The sequence below is a fragment of the Oryzias latipes genome, chromosome 1, assembly GCF_002234675.1.
Source record: "Oryzias latipes chromosome 1, ASM223467v1".
In the NCBI taxonomy this organism is placed as follows: domain Eukaryota; kingdom Metazoa; phylum Chordata; class Actinopteri; order Beloniformes; family Adrianichthyidae; genus Oryzias; species Oryzias latipes.
The window spans coordinates 22,663,322-22,689,531 of record NC_019859.2 but is presented as its reverse complement, the minus strand read 5'-3'; the positions used below and the strand labels follow the sequence as shown (position 1 = coordinate 22,689,531).

Below are 26,210 nucleotides of genomic sequence, written 5' to 3'. Positions count from 1 at the left end.
TACGCGATTCGTCCAGTTATATTATGCAGTTTAAATAAATCTAAATAAATTTAAAACGACGGTAATCAAATAACCTTTATTTTTTTAAATCATTTTTATTTTGTTTTGGTTGCCTCCAGAAGAAACCTTACAATTACTTACAGCCCAAATGTGTCTTTTTGCCAAACACAATTAAAGTGCATCAATGCTTTTAAACTTAAAATCTAAATGATGAAACTGTCAATTCTAAGCAATCGGAAAGTGTGTTCAGTGTGCAGCTGTATGCAATTTTAAGACGATTGCAGTTGATTGAATCAAAACCTTTCGGGTTTTCCCTTCAGGGGTTGCCACAGTGAACCAGCTTTCACTGATACACAGAATTGATTTGGCAGAGATTTTTACTTTGGATGCCTACCTTGACACAACCCTGTATTTAGACTGGCTGGTTGGCGGACGGATGGACTGACTGACTAAAAAAAGAAACCTGCTTAAAGCTCTATTTATTGCACCGACTTCAAGTTGTTGCAGCAATGAAGTGCAACAACTTAAAACATTTTGACTAACTATTTCTGAGCCCTGCTGTGATGTTTTTACTTTTTTTTTATTTATTGAGATCATAAATAGTTGTTTCCTGAATGATTGCAATCAGATCTAAAGGCTCTCTTGTCTTTTTTTTTAGTTCTAGTTTCATTCATGAGGTATGAGCTCATCTTGACCTCAAACTGTGACCTCTGTTTTGTCAGACGAACCATCTGTTAAGCTGAAGACCTGCTGACTGGGTTTGGCTTGGACTGCTTCATCTTCATATACATGTGTGCACGTGTTAAAGTATAAGACTTAATGTCTGCCTATGATTTTTATGTTCTGGCTCCAATCCCTACTAAAGATCTGGAGGTGATTAACTGTGGAGAGCCGATAAAAACAGTATGTGGGGTCACTTTGATCTGACCCTATGAACACAATAAAGACAAAGTCACGAGAGTTAAATGGATGTAACTTGACATTTATTTTTGTTCATACCACATTTAACAGCAAAGTTGTAGTCACTGGGTCTCAGTTTTATCTTTGCTTTTTTTGTGGCACAGGGAGAAATCCAGCAGCTGCTGATTATTGATGAGCCTGGAGCAGCAGAGACCTACTGTCAGGACTACATTCCAGACTGTGATGCACCTTTACCCTATGACTCCATACTAAAAGAGACTGAGGAGGTGAGTTCCTCTAAATCAATTAGGAAGTGAAAAGAATAGTAACTTAACTGTAAATACTTCAGAAACATGTTTAAAGAGAAATTAAAAAGGCATTTGATCGTTTTGTTTCGTGATATTGAAATCCTGTAGGTAGAGCAGGGTAAATGCTGGCTTTGATCTGTGGAAAATAAATCCTGCAACTCCATTCCATCGCAGTTTTGATGTGTGTGTTTTTTTTAAACTTTTGATGATTTTCTCCCTTATGAATGCACACTACAAATGTTGCTCGAATCAGTTCTAGGATTTATATTTCTCTTCTCCTCAGCTGTTTAAAATTCACCTTTGTGTCAAAACTTTCACTGCATTGTTGCAAGCAAAAACTGGGGGGATAAAAAGATGTGTAGCTGTAATGTGCTGAACTTACATAAGAAATTGATGCTTATACGCTAGCTTGCATGAATGCTCTCTGCTTTTGAACTCCACTTTATAACTTTCTTATTGATTTTTACCCTCACAATCTCTAAGACAATTTTTTTCTTAAGCAAATATTGCCTTCTTCATGATATTTTTTCTTGTTACTAAACACTTCTAATTGCACAAAGTTGTAAATTTAATATTTCACAGTTGTGCTAAACATCTCAATTGTATTACTTTCTGTTGATGTTTGAAAATTTGTTAAAAGATAAATGATAAAATTTGCCTTTTTATTGGTCTGCAGGAAGAGAGAAAGCCTAAAAAACCTGTGGTGGAAGATCTTGAAGAGTTTGACTACAATGACCTCTATGAGGACATCCCTGTTGGCACCGAAGCCTCGAATATGACTGAGTATGAGGTGAGAAATGACAATAAAGCCCAGAACAAGCTTCACTTTTATGGATTTACTTCCCTTTCTTATTACTTTTTTGCTGTTCCGACAGGTAGTAGAGTATGAATATTATGACAACACCACCCACCGTGCCAACGAGTATGAATATGAGGAAGAGTATGATGAGCGGTATGGACCTGTGGAGAGAGAACCCGGCTACTCTCTTAGCACACAGGTGTTCCATGATTTTATTGATTTACTGAAAAAAAAAGGTTTTTTTTACAGAAATTATTAAAAATGATTTGTCCATTAGGATATACCAGAGAAAGGAGATAAAGGAGAGCCAGGGTATCTAGGAGCGGTAAGAAAAACAAACCAATAATAGTCATTTTCTATTTTTTTGCCTTATTTTATCCTATTTGTGTTTTACATTTTCAGGGAACAAGGATTACAGGACCTTATGGACCTCCAGGACCTGAGGTTTGTAGTTTTCTAAATTGCCAAAAAAGGAAACTTAATATTAACTTCATAGAATTTAATATTAACTTCATAGAATTTAATATTAACTTCATAGAATATATTATTGAACCAGGTCTATGTCTAACAGGCTTCTTGTCTGTTTTTATAGGGAGAACCGGGACCTCCTGGAATCACTGGACCAGTGGGACCTCGAGGAGACCCTGGAGAGCTGGTATGAGTTATTTGCTGAGTGATTGACCGAACACACCGCAACATGTCTCCTAGCGTTTCTTGTTTCTCACCCAACAGGGTCCTCCAGGGCAACCAGGCCTCAATGGAGCGGACGGGATACCAGGCCCTCCAGGAAACATCATGCTCATACCGGTAACAGAAAGATGCTTCTGTGTCCCAGAGGCCCTGCAGGGCACTGTGATATTTCAGCAACAGTTTGTTGCTTAAAAAAGCCTTAGGGTACCTTGTAATTTTTAAAGACTGCCGTTGGAAAAAGCAGCCAAAAGCTTTCTGTTTGTGCCTTTCAGGGGCCAAATCTTTGTTCTGAGTAAAAGACATTAAACATATATGTGTTAGTTATTTCACTGATCTTTTTGGTGACTTTTTTGGTTTTTATTTCATTCTTATTCTTTCATCTATTGAATCATTTTAAATTGTAGCTCTCTAGTACTAAGAAATGACTTGATTGCAGTACACTTTTGAGACCACTAGGTGGGGTACTGGGTCTCACTTGATAACTGTTCTGCTCTGAGTGCAGTTCCAGTCAGGTGGAGATCCTCGGACAGGCGCTGTAGTCTCTGCTCAGGAGGCGCAGGCTCAGGCCATCTTGCAGCAAACCAAGGTGCACAAACAAAACCTACATTTAAAACAGTTTTATTATTGTTCCAATTGTGGAAAGAAACAAAACACATCTGAGCATTTCATCATTTGTTTCTGTAGCTGTCAATGAAAGGGCCTCCAGGGCCTTTAGGCCTAAGGGGAAGACCTGGACCTCTGGTAAGTGAGCTCATGCATGCGGTCACTTTTGTTCTAATGTTCATTTCTACATTTTGAAGCTTTAATCTTTTTAAATTGACTTTAAAAAAAGCGTACCCCAAAATATTTTCTGCAATATTACCTTTATAAACGTCTAATGAAATATTATTGGATACGGATAAAACATTTAAAGGAACACTGACTCCTGGTTTGAGTTATTGTTCTTTAACATGTGGCTTCGGTATTGTATACAAAAATCCTTTTCTGATTTTCATTTTGTTTTACAGGTTGAGGTTATTGTTTCTGCTCCTTTTGAAATAAAAAAGGACCATAAGAACATTTCAAATTAAAAAAGCTGTCAAACCTAATTTCAAAGCCCTTTTTGCAGAGCATATCTCAATTTATGCTTAATCCAGTTTACTGCAGTTTGGGCTAACTGTATTTCTGAATGCAGTAATTAGAGCTATTGGACTTACATGTGCAGCTTGAGAAAAGGAGTTTAGTAAATTATGGGATGTCTTGCAGCCATCCAGGCTACAGCACTATAACGAAAGTGAAGGCTGAGGGTCGACTAAGCCAGGCTGAACCATAAAAAAGTAATGTTTAAAGAGAACCTGAAAAGTTTAGAAGGTCTTGACTTTCTGAACCTAAGCAGGAAATTAGCTATACAAGACAGGGAATTGACAACTAAACTTTGCCTCCCAGTCACATCTAGAAACTGTAAAGAAGAAATATTTACTGACTTTCAGATGACTTTCATAGATGGCTTAAATTTTAGGTTTTATAGATACATTCGTGATTCACGTTCTTCTTGTGCAAAGCTGAGTTCTGTTGAAACCATTGACTGTAAAAGAGAACTGGATCGAGTGAGTGTGACGCCACCCATGACTGTTTCCGGCTCCAAACAAATTAAGTTAATTCAGTCACCATTTTTTCGCAATACGGACGGCAACATGTTTGAGCCAGACGACATCGGTAAGCAGTAATTGGTCTGAGTCAGTCTGAATCATCGTTTCTATGGCAACCGCTCTCATCAATCAGAAGTGAACTTGTTGGAAGTTCACACCCCTACTTCTTGAAAGCGTCCCCAGGAGAATCTGTCAATCAAACGTTTCGAAGGTCTGACGAGAGACCATGTACTTTTATTGAGGCCGTTTTATTTTATTGGTCAGTTTATAACTCGAATTACTTACACTACAGAAAAATTATTATAAAAAATAAAGAATCAGCAAGAATATGTTACAAAAGAGCAAGAGTGGTTATTCTGACAAATAGAATGACTGAGTAAAAGCTTTTTATTTCTCTAGAGAAGTCTGTGGGGTTTTGGCTTCTTGGAACAAGTGGGTACTTCCTATTTGGAAATCGAGGAGGGAGGGGCCACTCAGTCTTCTTTTCATATACAGTCAATGGTTGAGACATTGGTCAGATCTCCTTTTGTGTCGGAATTTTGCTCTCCATTGATCTTCACAAGCCTATTTTTCTCAGGGTTCTCCAGGTCCCTCAGGATTGAAGGGGAACAGTGGCGAGATGGGACCACCAGTACGTTAGTTCACTGTCATTACGACACATCTCATCGTTACATTTCAGCATTTGGGTTCTCTGCTCTACTTCACCATGTATCTCAGCTTCCATATCCTCTTTTTCACCTCAGGGACCTCCAGGACTGTCAGGTATCCCAGGTCAGAACGGACGACCTGGTAAACGGGTAAGATTATTAACTGAAGTAATCACCTCTACATATTACACTGACATATACCTTCACTTCATCAACCAAATGTCAGTTAATGAACTTCTCACTGTAATGTGTGTGTGTACTGATCAGGGTAGAGCAGGCGCCGATGGGGGCCGAGGTGAAATAGGAGAGGCAGGAGCAAAGGTCAGCTGTCATCAGTCGCATACATTTCACTTAATTACAGTTCTGTCTACAGAAAATGTTGACCCCCACACCTCTCATGTTCCTTTTTACCTCTCAGGGGGATAGAGGGTTTGATGGTTTGCCCGGCCTTCCTGGGAACAAAGGACACAAGGTGAGTTATCTGGTCAAAGGAGTGGGCGGTGTGTAATTGGTTAATAGAATGGCCATCTTCATTTGTGTTTTACCTCAGGGGGACAGGGGGAAACCTGGTCCTGCAGGTCCCTCCGGACTGCGAGGGGAAAAGGTGAGAGCTCATGCCAACAGGCAGATTTTTTTTAATTACAAGGATGAGTGCATGTGGGCATTCATATTTTTCAAATGTCAAATTTTTTATAAACAGGGATCCATGGGGCCTCCAGGGCCACGAGGGCAACCAGGTGATTCTGTAAGTATAGTTGAGATATTTTTACAGTTTGCTTTGAGTCACTTTTGGACGATAAAACTTGGCTTGTTAGTTCAATGTCTGTTGTTCTATTAAATAAGTTGTGACAGATGCTGAAAAATTAAGAAAAAGTCACTTTTCTGTATGTAAGAAGTTTTGAGCTCTCATCAGAGGGGTGATGTTTTGTGTTTATCCAGTAATGTAAAGTAAAAGTCAAGATTTTTATACAGGTCACACTTGTGACTTGCTTAACACTCATGTGCATACAGCAGTATGCACACACAGCAGTATGCACACAGCTTCTCATGGATGAAAGTGGTTGTAAAGACGTCTAAATTTCACGACTCACTATTATGAACCTTTAAAATAAAATATGTGACCTTATTTTACATAGTTTTTAACTATGACACACTTTCCAAGGGTCCCAGAGGTCTAAATGGTCCCAGAGGTCGTCCTGGACCCCCAGGCCAGCCAGTAAGTAAACTTTTCTCAAATAGACCCACTTTTGTTCATGTAAGTAACATTCCTGCTTTTAGCTCCACTGACAAAAAAAACAAAAAAAACAATTTTTGATTTGTGTTTGAATCAGATCAAGTCTTTGCTAATAAAACCAATGATGTTGATGAAAATGAGGATTAAAAAAGGGCAGAGTTTTTTTAAACTAAATCCTATTTTTATTTCAGTACTGAATTAACATATCTGTTACATGGCATGCAATACGTATAAATGTTTACTGAATTGATATGAAAGTATTTTGTGATCAATAAGCAATCGTTTTTTAATCTATTTTTAATTTATCTATCTATGTGTATTAGTAATTATTGGAATAATGTAATAATGCATTCTGGTGATTATCAATGAATATTAGACATATGTTAAATGAAGTATGATTCATATTAATATTTACTAAAATGATGTAAGGAAGTTTTTTTGTGTGGATAATCAATAAGCACTCCATTTTGTTTCTTGACAAATAATCTGCAATAGCCCTGATAAGAACTGGATTATGATGACTATGCGAAAAAATATAAGAAAGAAATAACTCAGTGGGGTGGGATTTTATAAGTTTGCTTCTTCCCACTCCCTTTCAAGCAACAAATCAAGCTTTACATGACTTTATTTGATAATCAATATATTTGATGAGTTTAATGTGACGTGTGAACTGAATTGGTTACTGCAAAAAAGTCTATTAATGATTATGTGTAAATACACTGTCAATTAAATGGTCTCAATTTCTAACATCGTAACTATTTTTTTCTTCATTTTCTAAACAAAGTATTCTTTATATCTGAAATTGGGTTTCATGTCTTTGTATATTTTTTGTAATATTCAGTACATTTTAATACTTGAAATAAATTAATCAAATCGAATCAAAACCAAATTACCAAAAACGGAAGCTCTTGCCAACTTTTGATGATAGCTTGTTGAATTTTTTTTTGAAAATTCTAGATAATTGAAAAGTAAAAGCTCAAAACTTTTTTTATTGGATCCCTCGCTTTTACTTTACTTTTGCGTTGGTAAACATGAGAATCTGATTGTCATTAGAGCTTCGATAGTCAGTAAAGTTCAGTTGACTTAGAGATTTCAAATTTCTGAAATAAAACACATATTATGTTAAAAGTCAATCATGCTTTAAAGGAATATTTTGCCAAAACAAAATAATAGATTTTCAGAAGTCTCATTTGCTTGTATGACACACACAACACAATGAAGATGACAGTTACCGTACACATTTGTTGCTGGACTTTCCCTAAATCCTTTACAGTAAATTGTAGGTAAATTATCGGATCAGAACCGGATTACAAAACTGTAAAACTATAAAATGAATTAACTCACTAGGGGTGGGATTATGCAAGTTCGCTTCTTCCCAATCCTTTTCAAGCAATAAATAAAGCTCTACTTGACTTTAATTAATAATCACTGTATTTAATGAAGCAAAATGTGGTTTAAGTGACTTTTTGTTTTAATTTATGTCTTTTTAAACCATGCATTTTAAAATTTCTGTAATGAGTTTGACAAATATGTGTAAATGATTTAATACTTTGACTACAATGCTTGAAATAAATCAATAAATCAAATCAAATCAAATCAAATCAAATCAAATTGTGATTTCTGTCTTTTATTCCAGGGCATCCGAGGAATTGATGGAGTTCAAGGTTCAAAAGGAAACTTAGTGAGTAAAAATAGAAGTACGGGACATTACAGACATGTGATAAAAACGCTTAATACATTTTTTATTTTGTTTTTTCTGTGATAGGGACCACCTGGAGACACTGGAGCAACTGGACAACAAGGCAATCCAGGGATTGTGGTACAAAAAAGAAAAATTTGCACAATAGGATAAGAAAAGATGAGATTATAGAGTACATTTAATAAAACAAAATCCTCTTTTCCAGGGTTTTCCTGGTCCTCAGGGTTTAGTTGGATTACCAGGAGAGAAGGTCAGTGAGTTTGCCTTTTTTTTTGGTTGTCTTGTTTTGAGGTACAGGAGATCGATTTGCTGATTTTTGCATCACAGGGACCTCAAGGAAAGAAGGGGATGCGAGGTTTACCTGGAAATGATGGACCCTCAGTGAGCATATGTTCTCTGTGTTTTCACATTTCCAAACATCCTTAAAAAAAGTCTGAATTCCTGGGAATTCAACTCCAGCCTTATAATTACAGCTTCCTGAATGACAGCAGACAGTAACACGTTTTCTCATAAACAGGGACACCCAGGACGAGAGGGAACCCCAGGTGAAAAAGGACTGCCTGTAAGTCTGCTGTCTGCCTGTCTTTTTGATGCACATGAAAGAATTAGGTAATTATTGTCTGTGTATGTTCTTTGTTAGGGCCCTCCGGGAGTGCAGGGACCTGTTGGATATCCCGGGCAACGAGGAGTTAAGGTAGAAAACAACAGCTTTCCTTCAGATTCTTGTGTAAAATGTGTAAAAATAAATTTATTTCTTTGTTGCAATTTAAGCATTACATTTTTTTTATTTTATTATGTTTGCCCCCTTAATTTTGATGTTTGATGTGTGTTTTCTGTTGACAGGGAGCAGATGGAATCAGGGGTTTAAAGGGGAGTAAAGGCGAGAAGGTAATATGCTCCATTAATGTCTTGATGTTTGAAACTATCTAACCTGAATGGACACACTTTTTATTTGTAGTACCTATTGCTTTTTTGCCACCTCACGTTCACATCTACAGGGGGAAGATGGTTTTCCAGGAGCCAAAGGTGAAATGGGAGCAAAGGGAGACCCTGGGGACAATGGAGCTCCAGGAGGCCGAGGTGAAGATGGACCCGAAGGGCCTAAAGGTCAGATAGGAGCTCTTGGAGAGTCTGGCGCTCCTGGTACCCCCGGAGAAAAAGTAAACAAAATAAAACCAATAATCTTTTAAAACAATGGAAGCAGACGTGAAACCTTCACTGTGTGGCTGCTTTCTTTTGATTTGTTCTTCAGGGAAAACTAGGAGTCCCAGGACTGCCAGGATATCCAGGGAAACAAGGACCAAAAGTAAACCAAGATTTTCTATTAAAAACTAAATTGCGGACATAAATTAAACCCTTCGGAGAAAATAAGTCTGTGCTGTATCTTTATAGGGTTCCGATGGTTTCCCTGGTGCCATAGGAGCTTCAGGAGAAAAAGGAAAGAAGGTCGGTATGGTTTAAAAAATGTCAGTTCAATTTTAAAAAGTTCTGGTTAGTGAAAGTCCTCCTTTGGTTTAATTACACAGGGTCCTGCAGGGCAGCCTGGAGGTGCAGGCCAAAGGGGTCCAAATGTAAGTGCTGCTTTCAATCTTTTATTCAGAGACCCACTCTAATAAAATTTGAGGTTTTAACATGTTCATGTTGATATTTTTATCATGATGGAGGATCTGTGTAAAGAAAATTAAGCTCAAAATTGCATTTCTGAGTATTTCTTTATTCAAATCGTTGTTAATCAGGAGCAGATAAAAAAATGCTGTTGGAAATAGCAAGTAGCAGTGACAGAGTGAGCCACAAGCTCCCTGCTCTGCTCCATTCTGATGCATCCACTTGCAGACAACATTAGCTGGCATCTGGCTCAAAACTGTACAACTGGATAGCTCCAATATTGCTCACTATTCTTGTTGCACCAGTTATGCTATGTTGGGGTTGTAAGGGGCTGTAAGCTAGCAGGAGAGAGTGTAAACAGATGAATGATGGGAAAAGGGGCCCGGCTTTTTCAGCGTCAGTAGTCCCGGCCACAACTCAGAGGCAAATTTCTAATGAACTCCTCCCGCTCTGCAGAAAATATGTCCTAGAAAGTGACTAAAACAACAAAATCTTAATTAAGACCACTTGGAAAGCTTTTACAACTGATCAAAAGATGATTGGAGTGGGGCTTTAAGTTTCTTAACTGAACAAAACAAATGAACAGACAAGAAGAAAATACTCTTTCACCTCCACATTTTAATTGCTGGATCACTCATTCTAGGGTTTTCTACAAGTTTTATAAATGTATTTTTGATCAAAATGATGGTATTCATACAATTTTATTTAAAAATAGGTCAACAAAAAAGCAATTTGTGTTTAATAAGATTGTATTTACCCAGTTACTGAGGGGATAGGCCTTGAAGCAACTTAATCCTCGTTCATGTTTCTTGCCTGTCAGGGTGCGCGTGGAGCCAGAGGTACTAAAGGACCAACAGGGAAAGCAGGAGAAAAGGTGACTCTCATGCTGACTGACAGTGACTGGTCCTCCCTGTTAGATGCTGCTCTTATTGCTGTACTTCACTGCATCCTCACTCTTTCATCTCACACCTTCACAGGGTGCCTCAGGGCATGACGGCCCCCCAGGATCTCCTGGAGAGAGAGTAAGGCCTCCATTTTGAATGTGTCATGGAAATAAATGACTTATGAGTGATCATCTCCTTGTTGGGTGGTTGTATTTTTCCAGGGACCTCAAGGACCACAAGGAGGAAATGGAGAACCAGGACCTAAAGGATCACCTGTAAGGCCAAAATGCTACTTCTTATTTCATAATTTGGAGAAGTTTGTGCTTCTCAAATCATCGAATGTATGTCTTAGGTGGAAATACATCAGTAAAACATTTACAAAACTATGGTAACACTGAAACAGTAAGAAAAAATATGTCAATTTCTTTCAAGGATATATTTATAACCTTCCTCTTGTACAGTTTGTGAAGGGCATTTACCACTTACATTCTTGCAGCTGAAGTCTTGAATAGGAAGGTAAAAATGCTCCAAAAAGAATGCACTTATAGATTTGATCTGAGAACTTGTAATATAGAATGTGAACTCCCAAACGTATGCACTTCTTACCTCTGTTGTGACGTGTGTGTCTGTGCTGATGTCCGTAGGGTCCAGCAGGGAAGGACGGACTTCCAGGTCATCCAGGTCAAAGAGGAGAACCAGTGAGTGAAAACAAGTCAATCAATGATTTGATTGCAGTGATTCTCCCAAAAGGTTTTTTGGTAACGCTTTATAATAAGAGTCCTTAATAAACTATAAGACATTAACAAGCACTAGTAATGTTTTAGTAAGCTGCTCATAAGTATATTAATTAGCATTTGTAAATGTCTTACAAATGACTTACAAGTTTAAATAAGCTGTTTATAAACACGTTAAAATATTCCTTTATAAACTACTTATAAGACATTAACAAGCATGAGTAATGTGGTATTAAGCTGATTATAAAGAAATTTATTAGCATTTGTTAATCCTATCCTCAAGCTATTTATAAATTGCTTGTATGTGATTAGTAAATATATTAACAGTGTTCTTATTAACAGTTTTTTGAGTGTTTTGCAGCCCCTCAATCTAAAGTGTGACCAAATATGGGGTGATCTTTACAAGCCATTTATAAATTGCTTGTGGACAGTTACTGCCCATTGGATAGGGGAGATTCTGAGTGCAAACATTTTGAAGTTTATTAAAATTTGTTTAGTTCGAAATGCTTTAAGGCACTAAGGCACAATCTGTGCAGGACATGTGTCTCTTCTTTCACATTGTTGTTGTGATGTGTTGAAAAGTTGTAATATGTTTGTGGCTTTAGTTAGTGTTATAAAGGTCATTGTTCTCATTCTGTACTTTGTGGTTCTATGTGGCAAAACATAGCCCACAGTTTAGAAAGCTGCAAAACACTCAAACTTTCAGTGAAGGTTCTCGTTCATCCAGGTGGTGTAGTATTGAGGTTGAGTCATATCAGCTGGACTTAAAAAATGTGAGTCCAGCTTGACATGGGAACTGTTAATATATTTATTAATCCTATACAAGCAATTAATCATTTTTTAATAAACTTTATTGCACATTATGCTATTTTACTAGGATTCCCTTTCAGGTATGCAATAAGAACATATTGCAAATACCAAATACACATATGTATAAAAAAAAAACAAGAATAGAAACAGAAAAGAGCTGGGGGGGTTAAACTCTACAAGAAAGTGTTGAATCTATCATATAAAGACAAGGTTTTGATTGCTTCTTGCTTCTCAGGATTACAAATACTATTAATATACTGATTTAACTCAGAAAAGAATACAATGAAACAGGGTTTTCAACCAGAGAATTTACATTTATGAAAATGAAATTTGGCCAAAATGAGCAAGAGATTTAAAAGTAAACCAGAGTCCTTTTTTGTATTTTTTATACTGTATTAGACATCTCACAAGGCATCTTTCCAGAATAAAACAAAACAAGAATTGATTTTATGATTAGTGAAATCACACATCTTCTATCAAAACACCTTAACTTTAGGACAATACCAGAAGGGATGGATGACTGTTTCAGGGGAATTGCAGCAAAAACTACAGAGTGTATCAATGTTTAATCTAAATCTATTTTGAATAAACATTTTAGCTGGGTAAATTCTGTAAGTAATTTTTAAATGGCTTGTAAAGATCACCCCCCTATATGGTCACGCTTTAGATGAGGCTGCAAAACATTAAAAAAACTGTTAATAAGAACACTGTTCATGTAAAAGCTTGTGAATAGGATTAACAAATGCTAATAAATTTCTTAATAAGCAGCTTAATACCACATTACTCACGCTTCTAAATATCTTATAAGTAGTTTATAAAGGAATATTTTAACGTGTTTATAAACAGCTTATTTGAACTTGTAAGTCAGTTGTAAGACATTTACAAATGCTAATTAATGTACTTATAAGCAGCTTACTAAAACATTACTAGTGCTTGTTAATGTCATATAAATAGTTTATTAAGGACTCTTAATATAAAGCAGCTTACTAAAACATTACAAGTGCTTGTTAATGTTTTATAAATAGTTTATTAAGGGCTCTTATTATAAAGCGTTACCGTTTTAATTTTCCAAAGTTAAAGTAACATTTCTGTACACCTGATAAAAGTATTGTTTTAGTCAGTTTTCTGGTGTTCCATTGGAAAAATGAGAACCTTCACCGACACTTTGGAAACTGATGAATCTACACCAATTGTGGAAGTTCTCCCACTTAAAAAGATGTGAGAGGCCTGTAATTTTCATCATAGGTATACCTTAACTATCAGAGACAAAATGAGAAGAAAACTCCAGAAAAATCACATTGTCTGATTTATTTTAAAAAGAATTTATTAGCAAATGATGGTGGAAAATAAGCATTTGGTCACCTACAAATAAGCAAAGTTTCTGGCTCTCACAGACCTGTAACTTCTTCTGTAAAAAGATCCCCTGTCCTCCACTCATTACCTGTATTAATGCCACCTGTTTAAACTCATTATCTGTATAAAAGACACCTGTCCTCAACCTCAAACAGTCACACTCAAAACTCCACTATGGCCAAGACCAAAGAGCTGTCTGAGAACACCAGGAACACAATTGCTGATCTGCACCAGGCTGGGAAAACTGATTCGGGAATAAGTAAACAGCTTTGTTTGAAGAAATCAACTGTGGTAGAATTTATTAAGAAATGGAAGGCTTTTTGTATAAACATAAACAGAACTGGGTACTACCAATGAAACATAATTTCATGATTCATGATGATACTACAAATGCCACTAATAGAACAGGTTCAAGTCCCAAACTCTGCGGAACACCAAAACTAATAACTGATACACTGTAACAGAAAAAAGAATAGAGTCAGAAGCAACTTTAAAATCACCTATAAGTCCTGCTATTCTCTTTTCAAATTTCTTTTATAAACAGATATTATATAATAAATGCTCTGCATTATCCATCAGAACCAAATATCTTGGATTTATGATCCTCTTGGCCAAAAAGAATGTTTAAAAAATAGTTAGTTATCAAAAAATAATATTTCCAAAACATTTAGTTTGGTTGATCTAAAGCGTGCTCTACTTTATTAAAACTATATATTCATTTTTCACCAGTTTCCATTTGCACTATTGTAGTTAAATTTACCATTTCAGTTATTCAGTGAGACTTGTGGAGTCTGACAGGTATCTTAAGTTTGTTTTTGTTATTTTACTGAATCTGGAAACATAACGTTTTTAACTAGGAGTTGACTAAACATAGAATCTCCGATTTTCATATCCATCATATCTTTGACTGCAGGGCTTCCAAGGAAAAACAGGACCTCCAGGACCTTCTGGTGTTGTCGGACCTCAGGTGGGCACAATGTAGCGTTACTAAAAGTTCTTAGTGATGTTTCATAGAAGTTAACCTCTCAATTTTGTCTTTTAGGGCAAATCGGGGGAGCCTGGGCCAACAGGAGATCGAGGGCACCCAGGGGCACCAGGCGTGCCTGGAGAGCATGGTTTACCTGGGTCTGCCGGAAAGGAAGGTGGAAAGGTCAGTCCACTTGAACTATGCAAATTGTGCAAGTTCTTATCAGTGTCAAAAGTGTTAACCAACTGTATCCTTTAGGGGGATCCTGGTTTACATGGGACAGCTGGAAAAAATGGTCCTCCAGGTCTGAAAGGATTCAGAGGGAGCAGAGGAGCACCCGGAATTATGGTATTGATTATATATATTACCAATTCAGTGATATTACAAATAAAGAAGGCTCTAAAGTTAAAGATGCGTTTGTTATTTGAGGGACCACCTGGTCTGAAAGGAGGATCAGGACCTGGTGGAGCCACAGGAGCCATAGTGAGTTTTAGCATATGACTTTACTTCTGCATTCTGTTTTATACACTTTTTTAACTATAACAAAATGTGGATCCTATAACTAGCATTTGTTTTATCATTAATTAATAATATAATCACTTAAAAAACACGGAACTGTAACGTGTCACCTGAAGGGGCCAACGGGTGAAAGGGGCCCTCCAGGACCAGCAGGTGCCATTGGACAGCCAGGACGGGCCGGAGCCATTGGTGGACCTGGACCCATGGGAGAGAAGGGGGAGCCTGTAAATAAACTTTGATGATTTCTCATATTTCCTGTTTTCTTTCAAGTCAATTTGTGAATGAAAGAACTGTTTGTTAAAAGTGAGACATAGTTAAATGTATTAAATGTTTGCAACATTTGTCATAGGGAGAAAAGGGTCCTATTGGACCGGCCGGCCAGGATGGGGATCAGGGACCCGTGGGGATGCCTGGAGCAACAGGTCCAGCAGGTCCTCCTGGAGACGATGGAGACAAGGTATATTACATGTGTCCGAGAACCAGAGCGGATGAGTGGCACTTTGCTAAAGCAGGTTACTTCTGTTTGTGTGGATCCACAGGGAGAGCAGGGAGGACCAGGACAGAAAGGCAGCAAAGGAGACAAAGGGGAAGCAGTGAGTCTGGAGTTAGAGAAGTACATCAACATGTACTGTACTGTGCTGCACAACCCAAGCAGCTTTGATCAATGTTTGAGTTTTTATGTATTTTTTTTACACTACCTCCACAGGGGCCCCAAGGCCCTGCTGGAACTCAGGGGCCAATTGGCCAACCAGGACCTCAAGTAAGAATTTTTGTTAAATGTATGGTTTTTCTTCAGGACCTAAAATCAAAGATGACTCTTAACTACCTAACCACTAGGTTTAAAGGTAAAAAAGTACAAAAAATTTTGGGGTTCACCATCACATCACTTTTACACAACTGTGCAATCAAAATTGAAACAAGCAAGTCCAGAGATTTGATCATTTTTAACTAGTTCACCTTCACCCTCATCATCATTTATCGTCAAACTAAGAAGCTCCATTCCTTGAATTTTTTTATCATTTATGACCCCGCTTTGTCTGCTTATCTTTTTTGTACCTATACAAGACCCTTAGCCATGACTCTTAGTTATTATGTGTCCAAATGTTTGGAGTCTTGGTTTATGTCAAAAAATGTTTTGTGAAATTACCATTCCAATGAATCCACTTGCAGACAAATAGATCCATGTACATTTTTTTTCCTCGTCTGAGCTGGCATCTGGCTGAAGACATTATGGCTGGCTAGCTCCAGTATTGCTTGGCATTTTAATAATAATAATTGATACTTTATTTATCCCACAATGGGGAAATTCTTCTCCGCATTTGACCCATCCCCTGGGTGAGCGGTGAGCGGCAGCCTAACCGTGCCCGGGAGGTAGTAGTGCTAAGGGTCTTGCCTTAGGTCCTCACTGGGTGATGTTAATTGATCACCATTGATATGGTAATTGACCCAGTACCATTGTTTATCCCCCTCTGGGAATTGGACCCTGGATTCCTGCATGGCAGCCTCTCACCTTACCAACCGAGCTACCCAGCCACTTTGTAACGCAAATGTTGGGTTGTGGTTGTGAGGGGCTGTAAGCTAGCAGTAAACAATGGGATGATGGGGAATAAGGCCAGGCTTACTCCGCCATCAGCCCAAAACTCTGAGATGAATTGCCAATGCACTCCTGCCACTCTCTAGATACTGTGTCCTAGAAAAGAAAAGATTTTTTTTTTTAAATTTGGGTTATGAACAGCATACCATACTCGTAATTTAAAGACCACTGTGAAAATACATCAAAACGTGGTGGGAGTGTGTTTTTTATAAAGAAAGTTTTAGCTTGAATCCTGTGGGTTAAAAGGGCTTTTAAGAAATCCAAAAAAACTCCTTCTCATCATTTCTATTTGTAAGGGTGTGGATGGGCTGGCTGGTCCTCGAGGCCAACAGGGCATGTACGGTTCCAAAGGCGACGAGGGTCAACGTGGTTTCAAGGGTTCTAAAGGACCAATAGGTCTACAGGTGAGGTTTCTTATTGACAGGACAAACACAGGCCTTTGAAAATCCTCTAACTCTGTGTTCTTCCAGGGTATGCCTGGTATACCAGGTGAAAAGGGTGAGAGTGGACACGTTGGTCTCATGGTGAGCTGTTTTTTTCCCCCGTTTCTGGCTGTACTATGATAAAAACAAACAGGAAAAGAAGTGACTCATTATATTGGTTTAGGGTCCACCTGGGCAACAAGGTCCAACTGGTGCTCAAGGTCCAATTGGAGGACAGGTAGAAACTTGTTCCTATTTGAGTTAAAAATATATATTAACCTTTGGGTTTAAATATGTACTTTTTCTTTATTAGGGACCACCTGGTAGACCAGGGATGATTGGACAGCCAGGTGTTGTTGGGGAAAAGGTATCATCTTGCTTAGTGAACTTTTTATGGATCTGGGCCCAGATACTTTATTCATTTCCCCAACGTTTCTTTTCTCTCAGGGGGAAGATGGTGAAGCGGGTGACCCTGGGCCAGTTGGTTTGGCGGGAAGGCTGGTGAGTTGGCTCACTTGATTTGAGAATGGCTTCTCTCTCTCTTGCAAATGAATCCCACTCTGCCAATGACATTTCTCAGGGAGCAAAAGGAGATGTGGGAGAAAAGGGAGACACAGGACCTCCAGGAGCGCCTGGTTCTCCAGGAACTAGGGGGCAGCCAGGGGAAGATGGGGCAAAGGGCAATGCTGTGAGTTTTATCAAAAGACACTGACAAGACAAATCCCAAGTTACATTGACTACACTATTTTGGGTTGGAGAATGTGAAACCTGTGCTGATAAAGAAGAGAAAATGTACCCTTCTCAATTTCTGCACTTTTCAGGACAGTTTTGATTTTTTAAGTCACAGAGAAATAGGTTTTACTCTCTGAAAACCAAACTGTTCTGTTTGTAAATAAGGTGCTAATGTTTGTGTTCCACTGGCTAAAATCTCTTCGTTCCCCAGGGTCCCATAGGTTTGACTGGCGACCTTGGACAGCAGGGAGAAGCTGGCCCCAATGTGAGTACTTTTAGGAGGTCTTTTTGTGATTATGTCACTACTCCCCAACTACTAAAAAACGATATAGTGCAGGACTATCTCGTGCCTTGGATTTTACAAACCAACTCAGACACCATGCTCACTACTTTATTTTTTTTTTATAAATGGCAAATATGACATCACTGATTTACCTAAGTAAAAACCTAATAAATGTAAACATACAAAGACTATTTATGAATCCAGTGTGTTCTGATGATGAAAATATGGGTGATTGATAAAAAAATGAATTTAAATACATTTTTTCACATGAAAAATTGTTTAAACGTAATGCATTGGGGTCTATATATGCCAATCAAGTGAGCATTGATGCACACAAGTTTTTTCGCAAACATTTCTTGACATTTCTAGGGCACTGGATATTCAAATTGTAAATTTGGATAGCTCTACAAATTGCCAAACACACTTTATAGTGCACTAATTTGTGAGTAGAAAAGGAATTTGGACACGACCTTTTTTTTAAATATAAGAAATGCAATCATAAAACACTGGGAGTTAAATATCAATAAAAAACAGTATTTATTTTAATTTTTCATTCAAATTATATCCGACGACAATATTTTTTATTCTGTTGGGTATTACAGTGAGAAAGAGAAGTCACTTTGAATACAAACATAGTTGCAAAGACAAAGCTAACTTTCATTCTGGTTGTGTGTCTTTGTACCTTACCTTTTAACAAGTTTTCTCCCAGAATATTAAATAATTTATCTAATAAACTGAAACTTAGTTTAAAAAAAACCTGAAAGCTGAACGTGTGATGAAGTCAACCATGTATGAAATATGCTGCTGGATAAATAGTACAATTAAAACAGGCGTGGATGATTAGAAACCTAACCCTAGTCTGATGGGTTCTCACAAGGAGCACAAGCACAAAACCTAGCAACTAAACCATAAAAACTATGAATATACCAAACCAATAAAATAAATGTAACTATAAAATTAAAGGGTTTGGGGTCAGTAGTATAGGGGCATTATCATGTGCTACATGACTGAGGGAGCCTAATGGATGAGTACAAAAAAAACAACCTAAAAACACCAATCTTCACTGTTTCAGAGGTTTCAAAACCCTCTGTTGTCCATTTTTTTAGTGAGCTGTATGGAAGCTGCAATGACCTTTAGCCAAAGACGTTTCTAGATTTGTTGAATTTCACATTTAGAGACTATTGTCTCTAAATTCTTCATTGAAAAACTGTTGATTTTCTTTTTTCTCAAAAGCTTTGTCTCTACTCCTCTTTAAAATCTAAAGTCACTAAGTATATCTGAAGTCCATCATAGTCATTATTGTGTGTTCAAATCCTAGCAGATCAGCTGTTGCCAAACAAGGTAATCAATCTCATCATTCATGTTTTGAACATGTTCTTGTGCCATTTTCCAGAGGATGGAGAACATGAAGAAAATTAATATTAGAATTCCATTTCTGAAAATGTCTTTATTCAAATCATTGTGAATCAAGAGCAGACAAAAAAATGCTGTTGCAAAAAGCTTGTAATTGTCAGGTAGAAACTTCTACAGCAGCCCACAAGCTCCCCGTTCCGCTCCATATTGATGCATCCACTTGTAGACAACTAGATCTATGGACGTCTTCATTTCATACCTGTATGGGAGGATAACACCAATATTGCTCAACATTTTTGTTGCCCCAGTAAGCTAGCAGGAGAGAGTGTAAACACAGGAATGATGGGAAATAAGGGCAGGCTTACTCAAATTTTCCACCCACCACTCTGTTGAACTACTGCCGCAGTGCAGAAACTATGTCTTGGAAAATGACAGAGGATTTTGCCTAAAAACAGCATCATCAAAATAAAAAAACACTGGGTCTGCTTTTACAATAGACCAAAAGACCGGAGTGGGACTTTAAAATTTTAATTCAAGCTTCAGTCAGTCACCTTAATCGTGTCTACTAACCTACTTTTATTTAGCAAACTTGTGGTACGATGGACTGAACATGCATTTCCATCATTACTGTGATGTTGCATTTGGAAGTAATGACGAACCACATCAAAGGACAGTTCATCCAGTGTAGATTTTATTATTAAAGTCTTCATGAAAATCCCAGTGTTCTTGTGTCACGTCACTTTAGGTTTGCATAAACATATCTAAGATGTGTCAGATGTAGTAGTACATGAGTACAATGGGGGTTATTACCTTTAATGTACGTTAGTCTTTCACACATGAGATATTTAAAAAACAAAACATTAAATTTTGAAACCCATAATACTTGTGCTTTTTTGCCTTATTGTGCTACAGATTTCCAATGTGGAAGACTCTTTTCAGCTCAATCTCTTATTTTCCTCAGGGTGTAGATGGCCTTCCTGGATCTAAAGGAGACACAGGAGAGCCTGGAAAACCTGTAAGTGTTATTTTTCTTCCCCCATGGTAACCTCAAAATCATAAGAGGAATTTTCATTGATAGAAATGTTGAGGTTCAAATGAACATCTGACAATTTTGTTTTCTTGTTTAAATTTGTCAGGGACCAGTGGGACCATCAGGAGAACCTGGACCACCTGGACCTCCTGGAAGAAGGGTTTGTGTTTTTATGTTCATCTTATCAGTTAAACTCATAATTTATCTGTAAATGTTTCAATTATCTAAGGAAATAAAAAAAACGTTTTTTAGGGGCACTTGGGGAAACCAGGAAAGGAAGGAAAAGCTGGCCTGAAAGGAGCAAAGGCAGGACCTTGAATCCTCTATTTCAACAGAAAGAATAACGTTTTAATTCTTGTAGGGTCTGAACCTGCCATTGCTCTCTGTCACTTGTAGGGTGCTCGTGGAATGGAGGGTCCTATTGGAAAAAGAGGGCCCATGGGTGCCCAGGGGAATCCTGGGAAACCTGGTCCCCAAGGTCTACAAGGGATCCCTGGCCCTGCAGTAAATCTATTCAGCAAACTACAAAGATTTGATGAGCCAGAAGGAAAACAGTCTCATGCAGTTTTCTTTTTGTTTCATCCTGTCAGGGTGAACAAGGTTTAAATGGACCCCCGGGAGCCACAGGACCACCCGGCCCCATGGTGAGATGATTATACAAAAAGTTTAATTTTATTAGTACACACACCAAACATGAGACGCGAGTTGTGAGCACAATATGTCAGGGGGGGTGTCTCGAACATAAATAGATATTTCGCGTTCAATTTACAATGGAATGAGACATATGTGTATTGAGTTGTCTAAAAATAAAGAATAGTCTGTACATGCTGCAGTGCAGAGGAGGTGAGATAACTTGGCAGAAGAGCACATTTCTGTAATGTGACGCAACAGAAACGGTTCATTGAAAAAGATGAAACGTGAAGCAGTCCTCCCCTCCCCTCTGGAAAGAAGGCTTTTTTGGTTTCCCACACCAGAAGTCCCGTTTGTGATCTCTATGCCTGCAGCTGGCTTCAACTATACCAAACAGCAATGATGGAAGTGATGATTTAATGTTCTCATCTTCATTGCTTTCGGTTCTACATTGAGCTGTTTGCAGTTATCTGAAGGAAAATGTGTAATGAAATCAAATGTTATTTTATGTCTTGCCTTATGGGTAAAATATCTCATATTCTCAGGGTCCACCAGGTTTAGCAGGACTGAAAGGAGATCCTGGAAGGAAGGGGGACAAGGTGTGAAGTGCACTCTTATTATTTAAAGAGGGACTTCTGCTGAGATGCTGTAACTAAGCTGATTCATGATGTGTGAACGCAGGGTCATGGCGGTCTTATAGGTCTGATAGGACCACCAGGAGACCTGGGAGAAAAAGGTGACAGAGGACTACCAGGAAACCAGGGACTAGGAGGTCCAAAAGGAGATGAGGTGCATAACATTTAAAGACACACTCTCACGGGAACCTTGAACCTAAGAAAACAAAGAACACTAGTTTGGGCATTCAGCCATTAACTAAAATTAATCACTTTAGGGAAAGCTTTAACCTTTAGCTGTGTTTCCTTTAGAAATGTCGGATAAATTTATAAATCGAAAACAATTTCGCAGTTACACTGTTTCCATTTAATCCTAAGTATACACAAACCAACTCAGACAGTAAGTCATTCAAAAACATGGATGTGAACAATACTTGGATATACAGCAGATGCATTCAAGTTTCTGTCTGTGCTTATCTCATCACAATGCATGGAAGACTTGAAGGATGTTTGGAGATCAGATTTACTTATTTTAAAAAGCTCTACAAAAGCATCGGTTATCGCATCTCCATGTCTGGGTTCATGAGATCATCATGAACATCATACATGAGCAGCACTCCCGCCGCTTTCCGTCGCTACTTCTGTGTCTCTTTGACCAATATTAGTTTGAGAAGGGAGAAATAAAAACAAAAATCAAACTAGAGGATCTTTTTATTATCTTCTTGATGAAAATACAAAAATTATTATAAGATTTAGGAGGCCTGAGCTGGCAGCCTGCTCTATCGCAGCAGCTGTCTGTCTGTCTGTTGTCCAGCCAGCCGCCCAGGGGCTGCTTGGCTTAGCCAGTGCGATCACCACAGCCCCGTGGGCCCTGCAACCTGTCAAGACTGTATCCCTCCTTTGCCCAACAGTAGTTGGGACAGTCTCTAGCAGCACAGCGGCCTCTAAAATCATCGCCTCCAAGCGCAAAAACCTTCTTTTTTTTTTGGTAAATGCGAGTTTTTTCTAAATTGACGTGTTTACATTAAGCAAATTCATTATCAAATCCTATTTGCGCAATTTCATAGTCGGTGGAAACGCGTCTAGTAATAGGTTATAATAAACATGATTCTGTGTTTACACTGTTTTGTTCTTGTGTTTTTAAAAATTCAGCAAAAGGACTTTTCTGTACATTATAAAGGACACTTCAGTCAGTAGCTGTAAAACCTGATTATGGAAGCTTTTCTGCTCCACTGAAGGGAATTTCTTTAAAGGTTGAAAGACTTAACTTTGGAGCAAGTCTGAGGGGACCAGAACGGATTACAACCTCTTTATAATTCAGTCTGGTTTCTTAAAAAAAGAGAGAAATTAGACCCCTTTGGAGAAACTAAAACAACGAAGATCAATTAAGTACATAAAGAAAATAGGTGGTCTTTGAAATTTTTGCATGTTGAACCTACTGTGATACAGTCAGTCAAGTGCATTTTAATAAAAACATATGTTATATCTAATCAAATCCCAGGAAAAATAAAACCAAATCATCTTCTAAATTTCTGTTTAAAAGTCAGAGGAGATGAAGCAGCATTATTTTGGATTGCGCTGTAATGTTGGAGCATTGTTTCACTTTTTTTTAAACGTACATAACCCTCCTTGTAGGAAAGCCTTCAGAAGATCTGGGATGTTTCCGAATTTCTTCACTACTCACTATTTAGTGCATTAAATAATATGTTCACCATTTTATGAAGGTGCCTGAATCTACAACTCCAAAATCCAGCACTCTAGAAAATTCCCAGAAGTCTCTGCGAAAAACCAGTGTGCATCAGTGGTCACTAGTCTGGTTAATAAAGATCACATGGCATTGTGTTCAAACTGCCTTTAAAAGTCAGGGCACTTGATAGTCCCGCACTTTATAGTTTTTTGGGGAGTAGGGAGGAAATTCAGCTTTAACCCTACTGTCCTTTTCTTACTCTCTTTGTATATTTCGTTAGGGTCCAGTTGGCCCGCCAGGTCCTCCAGGTCCCCCAGGCCCCACAGGGTTATCTGTGAGTAAACTGGATCATCTTGAAAGCACATAAACTTTTAAAATTAACAGTTGGCAAATTTGCTCTAATCTCTGCTCTGCCTCTTGGTTCACAGGGCGCCATTGGTTCAAAGGGCTCTAAAGGAAATCAGGTATCTTTGGGAGGTTATAAATTAACCTAGATATTCTGGCAAATCTAATGATCATTCTTTTGTTGTGATCTTTCAGGGTCCAATTGGCCCCAGAGGAGACCCTGGTCCAGCAGGGCCTCCAGGACCTCCAGTGAGTTCCAAGTAAAGATTTGGAACGGATTCCCTTTTATTTCTCTCTAACAGTAACGAAATCTCTATTTCCAATCACTTATCTTGTCAGGGAGGACCAGCAGTTGGGACTGTAACTCTACCGGAGCAGAGGGGACGGCGGAGGAGGACTGACACGGTGGTGGACGGTGCTGCTTTCGAAACTGAAGAGGAGGTGAAAGACGGGGAGGAAGACGACTGGATACAAGGCGACCAAGCAGGGCAAGATGGTTGGATGAAGGAGAAGGAAGGCCAGGGCATGGAGGAAGTGTTTGCCTCTCTTTCCTCAATAAAAGTGGAGGTGGAAGGTCTGCGGAACCCACTGGGAACATACCACAGCCCTGCAAGGACCTGCAAGGAGCTCTGGCTCCTCAAACCAGATCTCCCCAATGGTATTGCAGTAGTTTATGTTGTCCTCTCTGTTAATGACATGGTCTTTCTCTGCCTCTAGATTGTATTTTAATCATGAACTTCTCATCAATTTATCACTTTTTGGTGCAGGTGAGTACTGGATCGATCCCAACCAGGGCTGTCACAGAGACTCTTTCAAGGTGTTCTGCAACTTCACTGCGCAGGGAGAGACATGTCTGAACCCTGACAAGAAGTTCCAGTCGGTCAGTCTGAATAAAGCGATGGATAAATACTGATTTTACCATTGTTTGTGTGTTTTGTCCACAGCATCTTTATTTCTTCTTTTTTGTGGTTCATCATCAGGTGAAATTAGCAGCCTGGAAAGGGGAAAAACCTGGAACCTGGTACAGTAAATTCAGAAAAGGAAAACAGGTATGATGCTTTTGCATACTTTTTCTCAAGTTTGAAAGATTTTATTCTAAGGCCTTCTAAATAAATGTGACTCACTTTGTTAAGACAGTTTTAAAAAGGCACCCATTGATTTAGGTTAATACTTATTGTCTCAGCGCATTTAGAACTGCTTTACTGTCTGAAGAGTTAAAAGTTATCTGCAACAAGATGCTCTTAGTGTGTCACGTGTTCTCATCCTTAAACTAGAGACACCCAGGCCATATGATGCACGTTCAAGAACACGCTAAATGCTGCTTCTTGAACGCACGTTCAGCTCGTGGTGTTCACACTAGCAGAGAAGGGCTTCTTCTTCCTTTTCTTTTTCTACTGTTTACTAACGCATATCCACCACTTGGAGTTGGAAGAGGCTTGGTCTGAAATGTTGTCAGGGTTCTTGTCAGGGTTCTCATGAATCTTTCTGCATGTGTTTTCTTTCACAGCTCTATTCCAATATATCAAAGAGTTGGTGTCATAGAATTGCGGCCAAAACCGCAATTATTAAATTATTAATTTCTCCTCCATGATCAATTTTCAAACAGTTGGCAGATTGAACCTAGCATAACATTGACAAACAAGAAAAGGAATAGTTCAAAAATAAAGTTTTCAAATGAAAATCGCTGTGTCAGGCACTCTTACTGTCTACAATGGTCAAATTTGGGTGTAGAAATCAGGAGATGGATGAAGTGATCTTAATCAACGAACATGGGCAGAACACCTTAAGCATAAACAAAAAGTGAATGCATATCTCTTACCAAAAGTTGTTTAAGTTGATTAAAACAGAAGTTAAATCAAGTTGAAACAATTTCTCGTTTCAAAGTTTTTATTGTCACAAGTTTTACTGCATAACCATAGTCTTTGACCCACCATCTCTGACAGAAAAGATGCAGCTTTTCTTAAATAATTACAGAGATTTCTTTCTCTTTTGTTGATAAGGCCGTCCCCTCATCAATGTATTTTATTTTATCCTCTACAGACGTTGCCTTCATCATAACAAGTTTTTTTACAAACATTTACCAGACTTCTGCTTGATGGAAACTTTAAGGGTAAAGGGGCATTGCAAAAAATGTGCAAGATTTTTTGTGAGTGAACACAAAAGATCCATTGTTTCACTTTTCACTTTTCACTTCCACAAAAAAAAAAAAAAAACATCCATTTGAAAACTAATCGTGACTCATTATTTCAGCTTTTTGAGCTACTGTAACACATCATTTGTGGAATAAATTAAAGTTCAATCTATCTATTAATACATATTGTTAAACATTGATTTTTTTTCTTCTTTTAAGGAAAAATTAAAATCCATACTGTAAATTTGATCAACTACTCACTATGTTTTAAATTTTTTGTTGTTTATATATGGATTATGTAAATGTTTTTATATATATGTTTTTTTGTGATTGTGGTGCTTTTGTCCAGTTTTCCTACTCTGGATCAGATGGTACTTCGATCCACATTGTCCAGCTGACCTTCCTGAAGCTGCTAAGCGCCACAGCCAGACAGACATTCACCTACCACTGCCTCAACTCTGCTGCCTGGCTGCACGCTGCTGTCCATAGTCACCAACATGCACTGCGCTTCAGAGGCAGCAACGGGGAGGAGCTCACACACGAAAATACTCATTATATCAATGCACTGTACGATGGGTGCCAGGTGAGTAACAATGATGGATTTAAAAAAAA

General features: G+C 38.2%; 1 protein-coding gene across 2 annotated transcripts in view; it reads left to right on the top strand.

The window, feature by feature from the left end:
* The window catches only part of LOC101166851 (collagen alpha-1(XI) chain), a 45,862-nt gene that overhangs the window by 18,646 nt on the left and 1,006 nt on the right, over positions 1 to 26,210 (top strand). The window contains exons 1-61 of one of the 2 annotated variants that reach the window (XM_020704483.2): positions 22 to 971; positions 1,065 to 1,187; positions 1,885 to 1,998; positions 2,084 to 2,206; positions 2,285 to 2,332; positions 2,410 to 2,451; positions 2,600 to 2,662; positions 2,740 to 2,814; positions 3,200 to 3,283; positions 3,382 to 3,438; positions 4,903 to 4,956; positions 5,069 to 5,122; positions 5,240 to 5,293; positions 5,391 to 5,444; positions 5,523 to 5,576; positions 5,673 to 5,717; positions 6,135 to 6,188; positions 7,843 to 7,887; positions 7,972 to 8,025; positions 8,111 to 8,155; positions 8,233 to 8,286; positions 8,423 to 8,467; positions 8,546 to 8,599; positions 8,749 to 8,793; positions 8,904 to 9,065; positions 9,158 to 9,211; positions 9,298 to 9,351; positions 9,432 to 9,476; positions 10,331 to 10,384; positions 10,488 to 10,532; positions 10,616 to 10,669; positions 11,039 to 11,092; positions 14,205 to 14,258; positions 14,334 to 14,441; positions 14,517 to 14,606; positions 14,688 to 14,741; positions 14,894 to 15,001; positions 15,127 to 15,234; positions 15,317 to 15,370; positions 15,484 to 15,537; positions 16,668 to 16,775; positions 16,842 to 16,895; positions 16,978 to 17,031; positions 17,107 to 17,160; positions 17,241 to 17,294; positions 17,374 to 17,481; positions 17,737 to 17,790; positions 20,123 to 20,176; positions 20,298 to 20,351; positions 20,444 to 20,497; positions 20,588 to 20,695; positions 20,782 to 20,835; positions 21,367 to 21,420; positions 21,503 to 21,610; positions 23,403 to 23,456; positions 23,551 to 23,586; positions 23,663 to 23,716; positions 23,807 to 24,125; positions 24,235 to 24,347; positions 24,448 to 24,516; positions 25,948 to 26,181. In XM_020704483.2, coding sequence (XP_020560142.1) covers positions 966 to 971; positions 1,065 to 1,187; positions 1,885 to 1,998; positions 2,084 to 2,206; positions 2,285 to 2,332; positions 2,410 to 2,451; positions 2,600 to 2,662; positions 2,740 to 2,814; positions 3,200 to 3,283; positions 3,382 to 3,438; positions 4,903 to 4,956; positions 5,069 to 5,122; positions 5,240 to 5,293; positions 5,391 to 5,444; positions 5,523 to 5,576; positions 5,673 to 5,717; positions 6,135 to 6,188; positions 7,843 to 7,887; positions 7,972 to 8,025; positions 8,111 to 8,155; positions 8,233 to 8,286; positions 8,423 to 8,467; positions 8,546 to 8,599; positions 8,749 to 8,793; positions 8,904 to 9,065; positions 9,158 to 9,211; positions 9,298 to 9,351; positions 9,432 to 9,476; positions 10,331 to 10,384; positions 10,488 to 10,532; positions 10,616 to 10,669; positions 11,039 to 11,092; positions 14,205 to 14,258; positions 14,334 to 14,441; positions 14,517 to 14,606; positions 14,688 to 14,741; positions 14,894 to 15,001; positions 15,127 to 15,234; positions 15,317 to 15,370; positions 15,484 to 15,537; positions 16,668 to 16,775; positions 16,842 to 16,895; positions 16,978 to 17,031; positions 17,107 to 17,160; positions 17,241 to 17,294; positions 17,374 to 17,481; positions 17,737 to 17,790; positions 20,123 to 20,176; positions 20,298 to 20,351; positions 20,444 to 20,497; positions 20,588 to 20,695; positions 20,782 to 20,835; positions 21,367 to 21,420; positions 21,503 to 21,610; positions 23,403 to 23,456; positions 23,551 to 23,586; positions 23,663 to 23,716; positions 23,807 to 24,125; positions 24,235 to 24,347; positions 24,448 to 24,516; positions 25,948 to 26,181 — 4,449 coding nt within the window. In that variant the 5' untranslated portion in view covers positions 22 to 965. Of the gene's footprint in view, positions 1 to 21; positions 972 to 1,064; positions 1,188 to 1,884; positions 1,999 to 2,083; positions 2,207 to 2,284; positions 2,333 to 2,409; positions 2,452 to 2,599; positions 2,663 to 2,739; positions 2,815 to 3,199; positions 3,284 to 3,381; positions 3,439 to 4,902; positions 4,957 to 5,068; positions 5,123 to 5,239; positions 5,294 to 5,390; positions 5,445 to 5,522; positions 5,577 to 5,672; positions 5,718 to 6,134; positions 6,189 to 7,842; positions 7,888 to 7,971; positions 8,026 to 8,110; positions 8,156 to 8,232; positions 8,287 to 8,422; positions 8,468 to 8,545; positions 8,600 to 8,748; positions 8,794 to 8,903; positions 9,066 to 9,157; positions 9,212 to 9,297; positions 9,352 to 9,431; positions 9,477 to 10,330; positions 10,385 to 10,487; positions 10,533 to 10,615; positions 10,670 to 11,038; positions 11,093 to 14,204; positions 14,259 to 14,333; positions 14,442 to 14,516; positions 14,607 to 14,687; positions 14,742 to 14,893; positions 15,002 to 15,126; positions 15,235 to 15,316; positions 15,371 to 15,483; positions 15,538 to 16,667; positions 16,776 to 16,841; positions 16,896 to 16,977; positions 17,032 to 17,106; positions 17,161 to 17,240; positions 17,295 to 17,373; positions 17,482 to 17,736; positions 17,791 to 20,122; positions 20,177 to 20,297; positions 20,352 to 20,443; positions 20,498 to 20,587; positions 20,696 to 20,781; positions 20,836 to 21,366; positions 21,421 to 21,502; positions 21,611 to 23,402; positions 23,457 to 23,550; positions 23,587 to 23,662; positions 23,717 to 23,806; positions 24,126 to 24,234; positions 24,348 to 24,447; positions 24,517 to 25,947; positions 26,182 to 26,210 lie in introns of those variants that run through there. The other variant, XM_020704480.2, reaches the window with a different exon arrangement.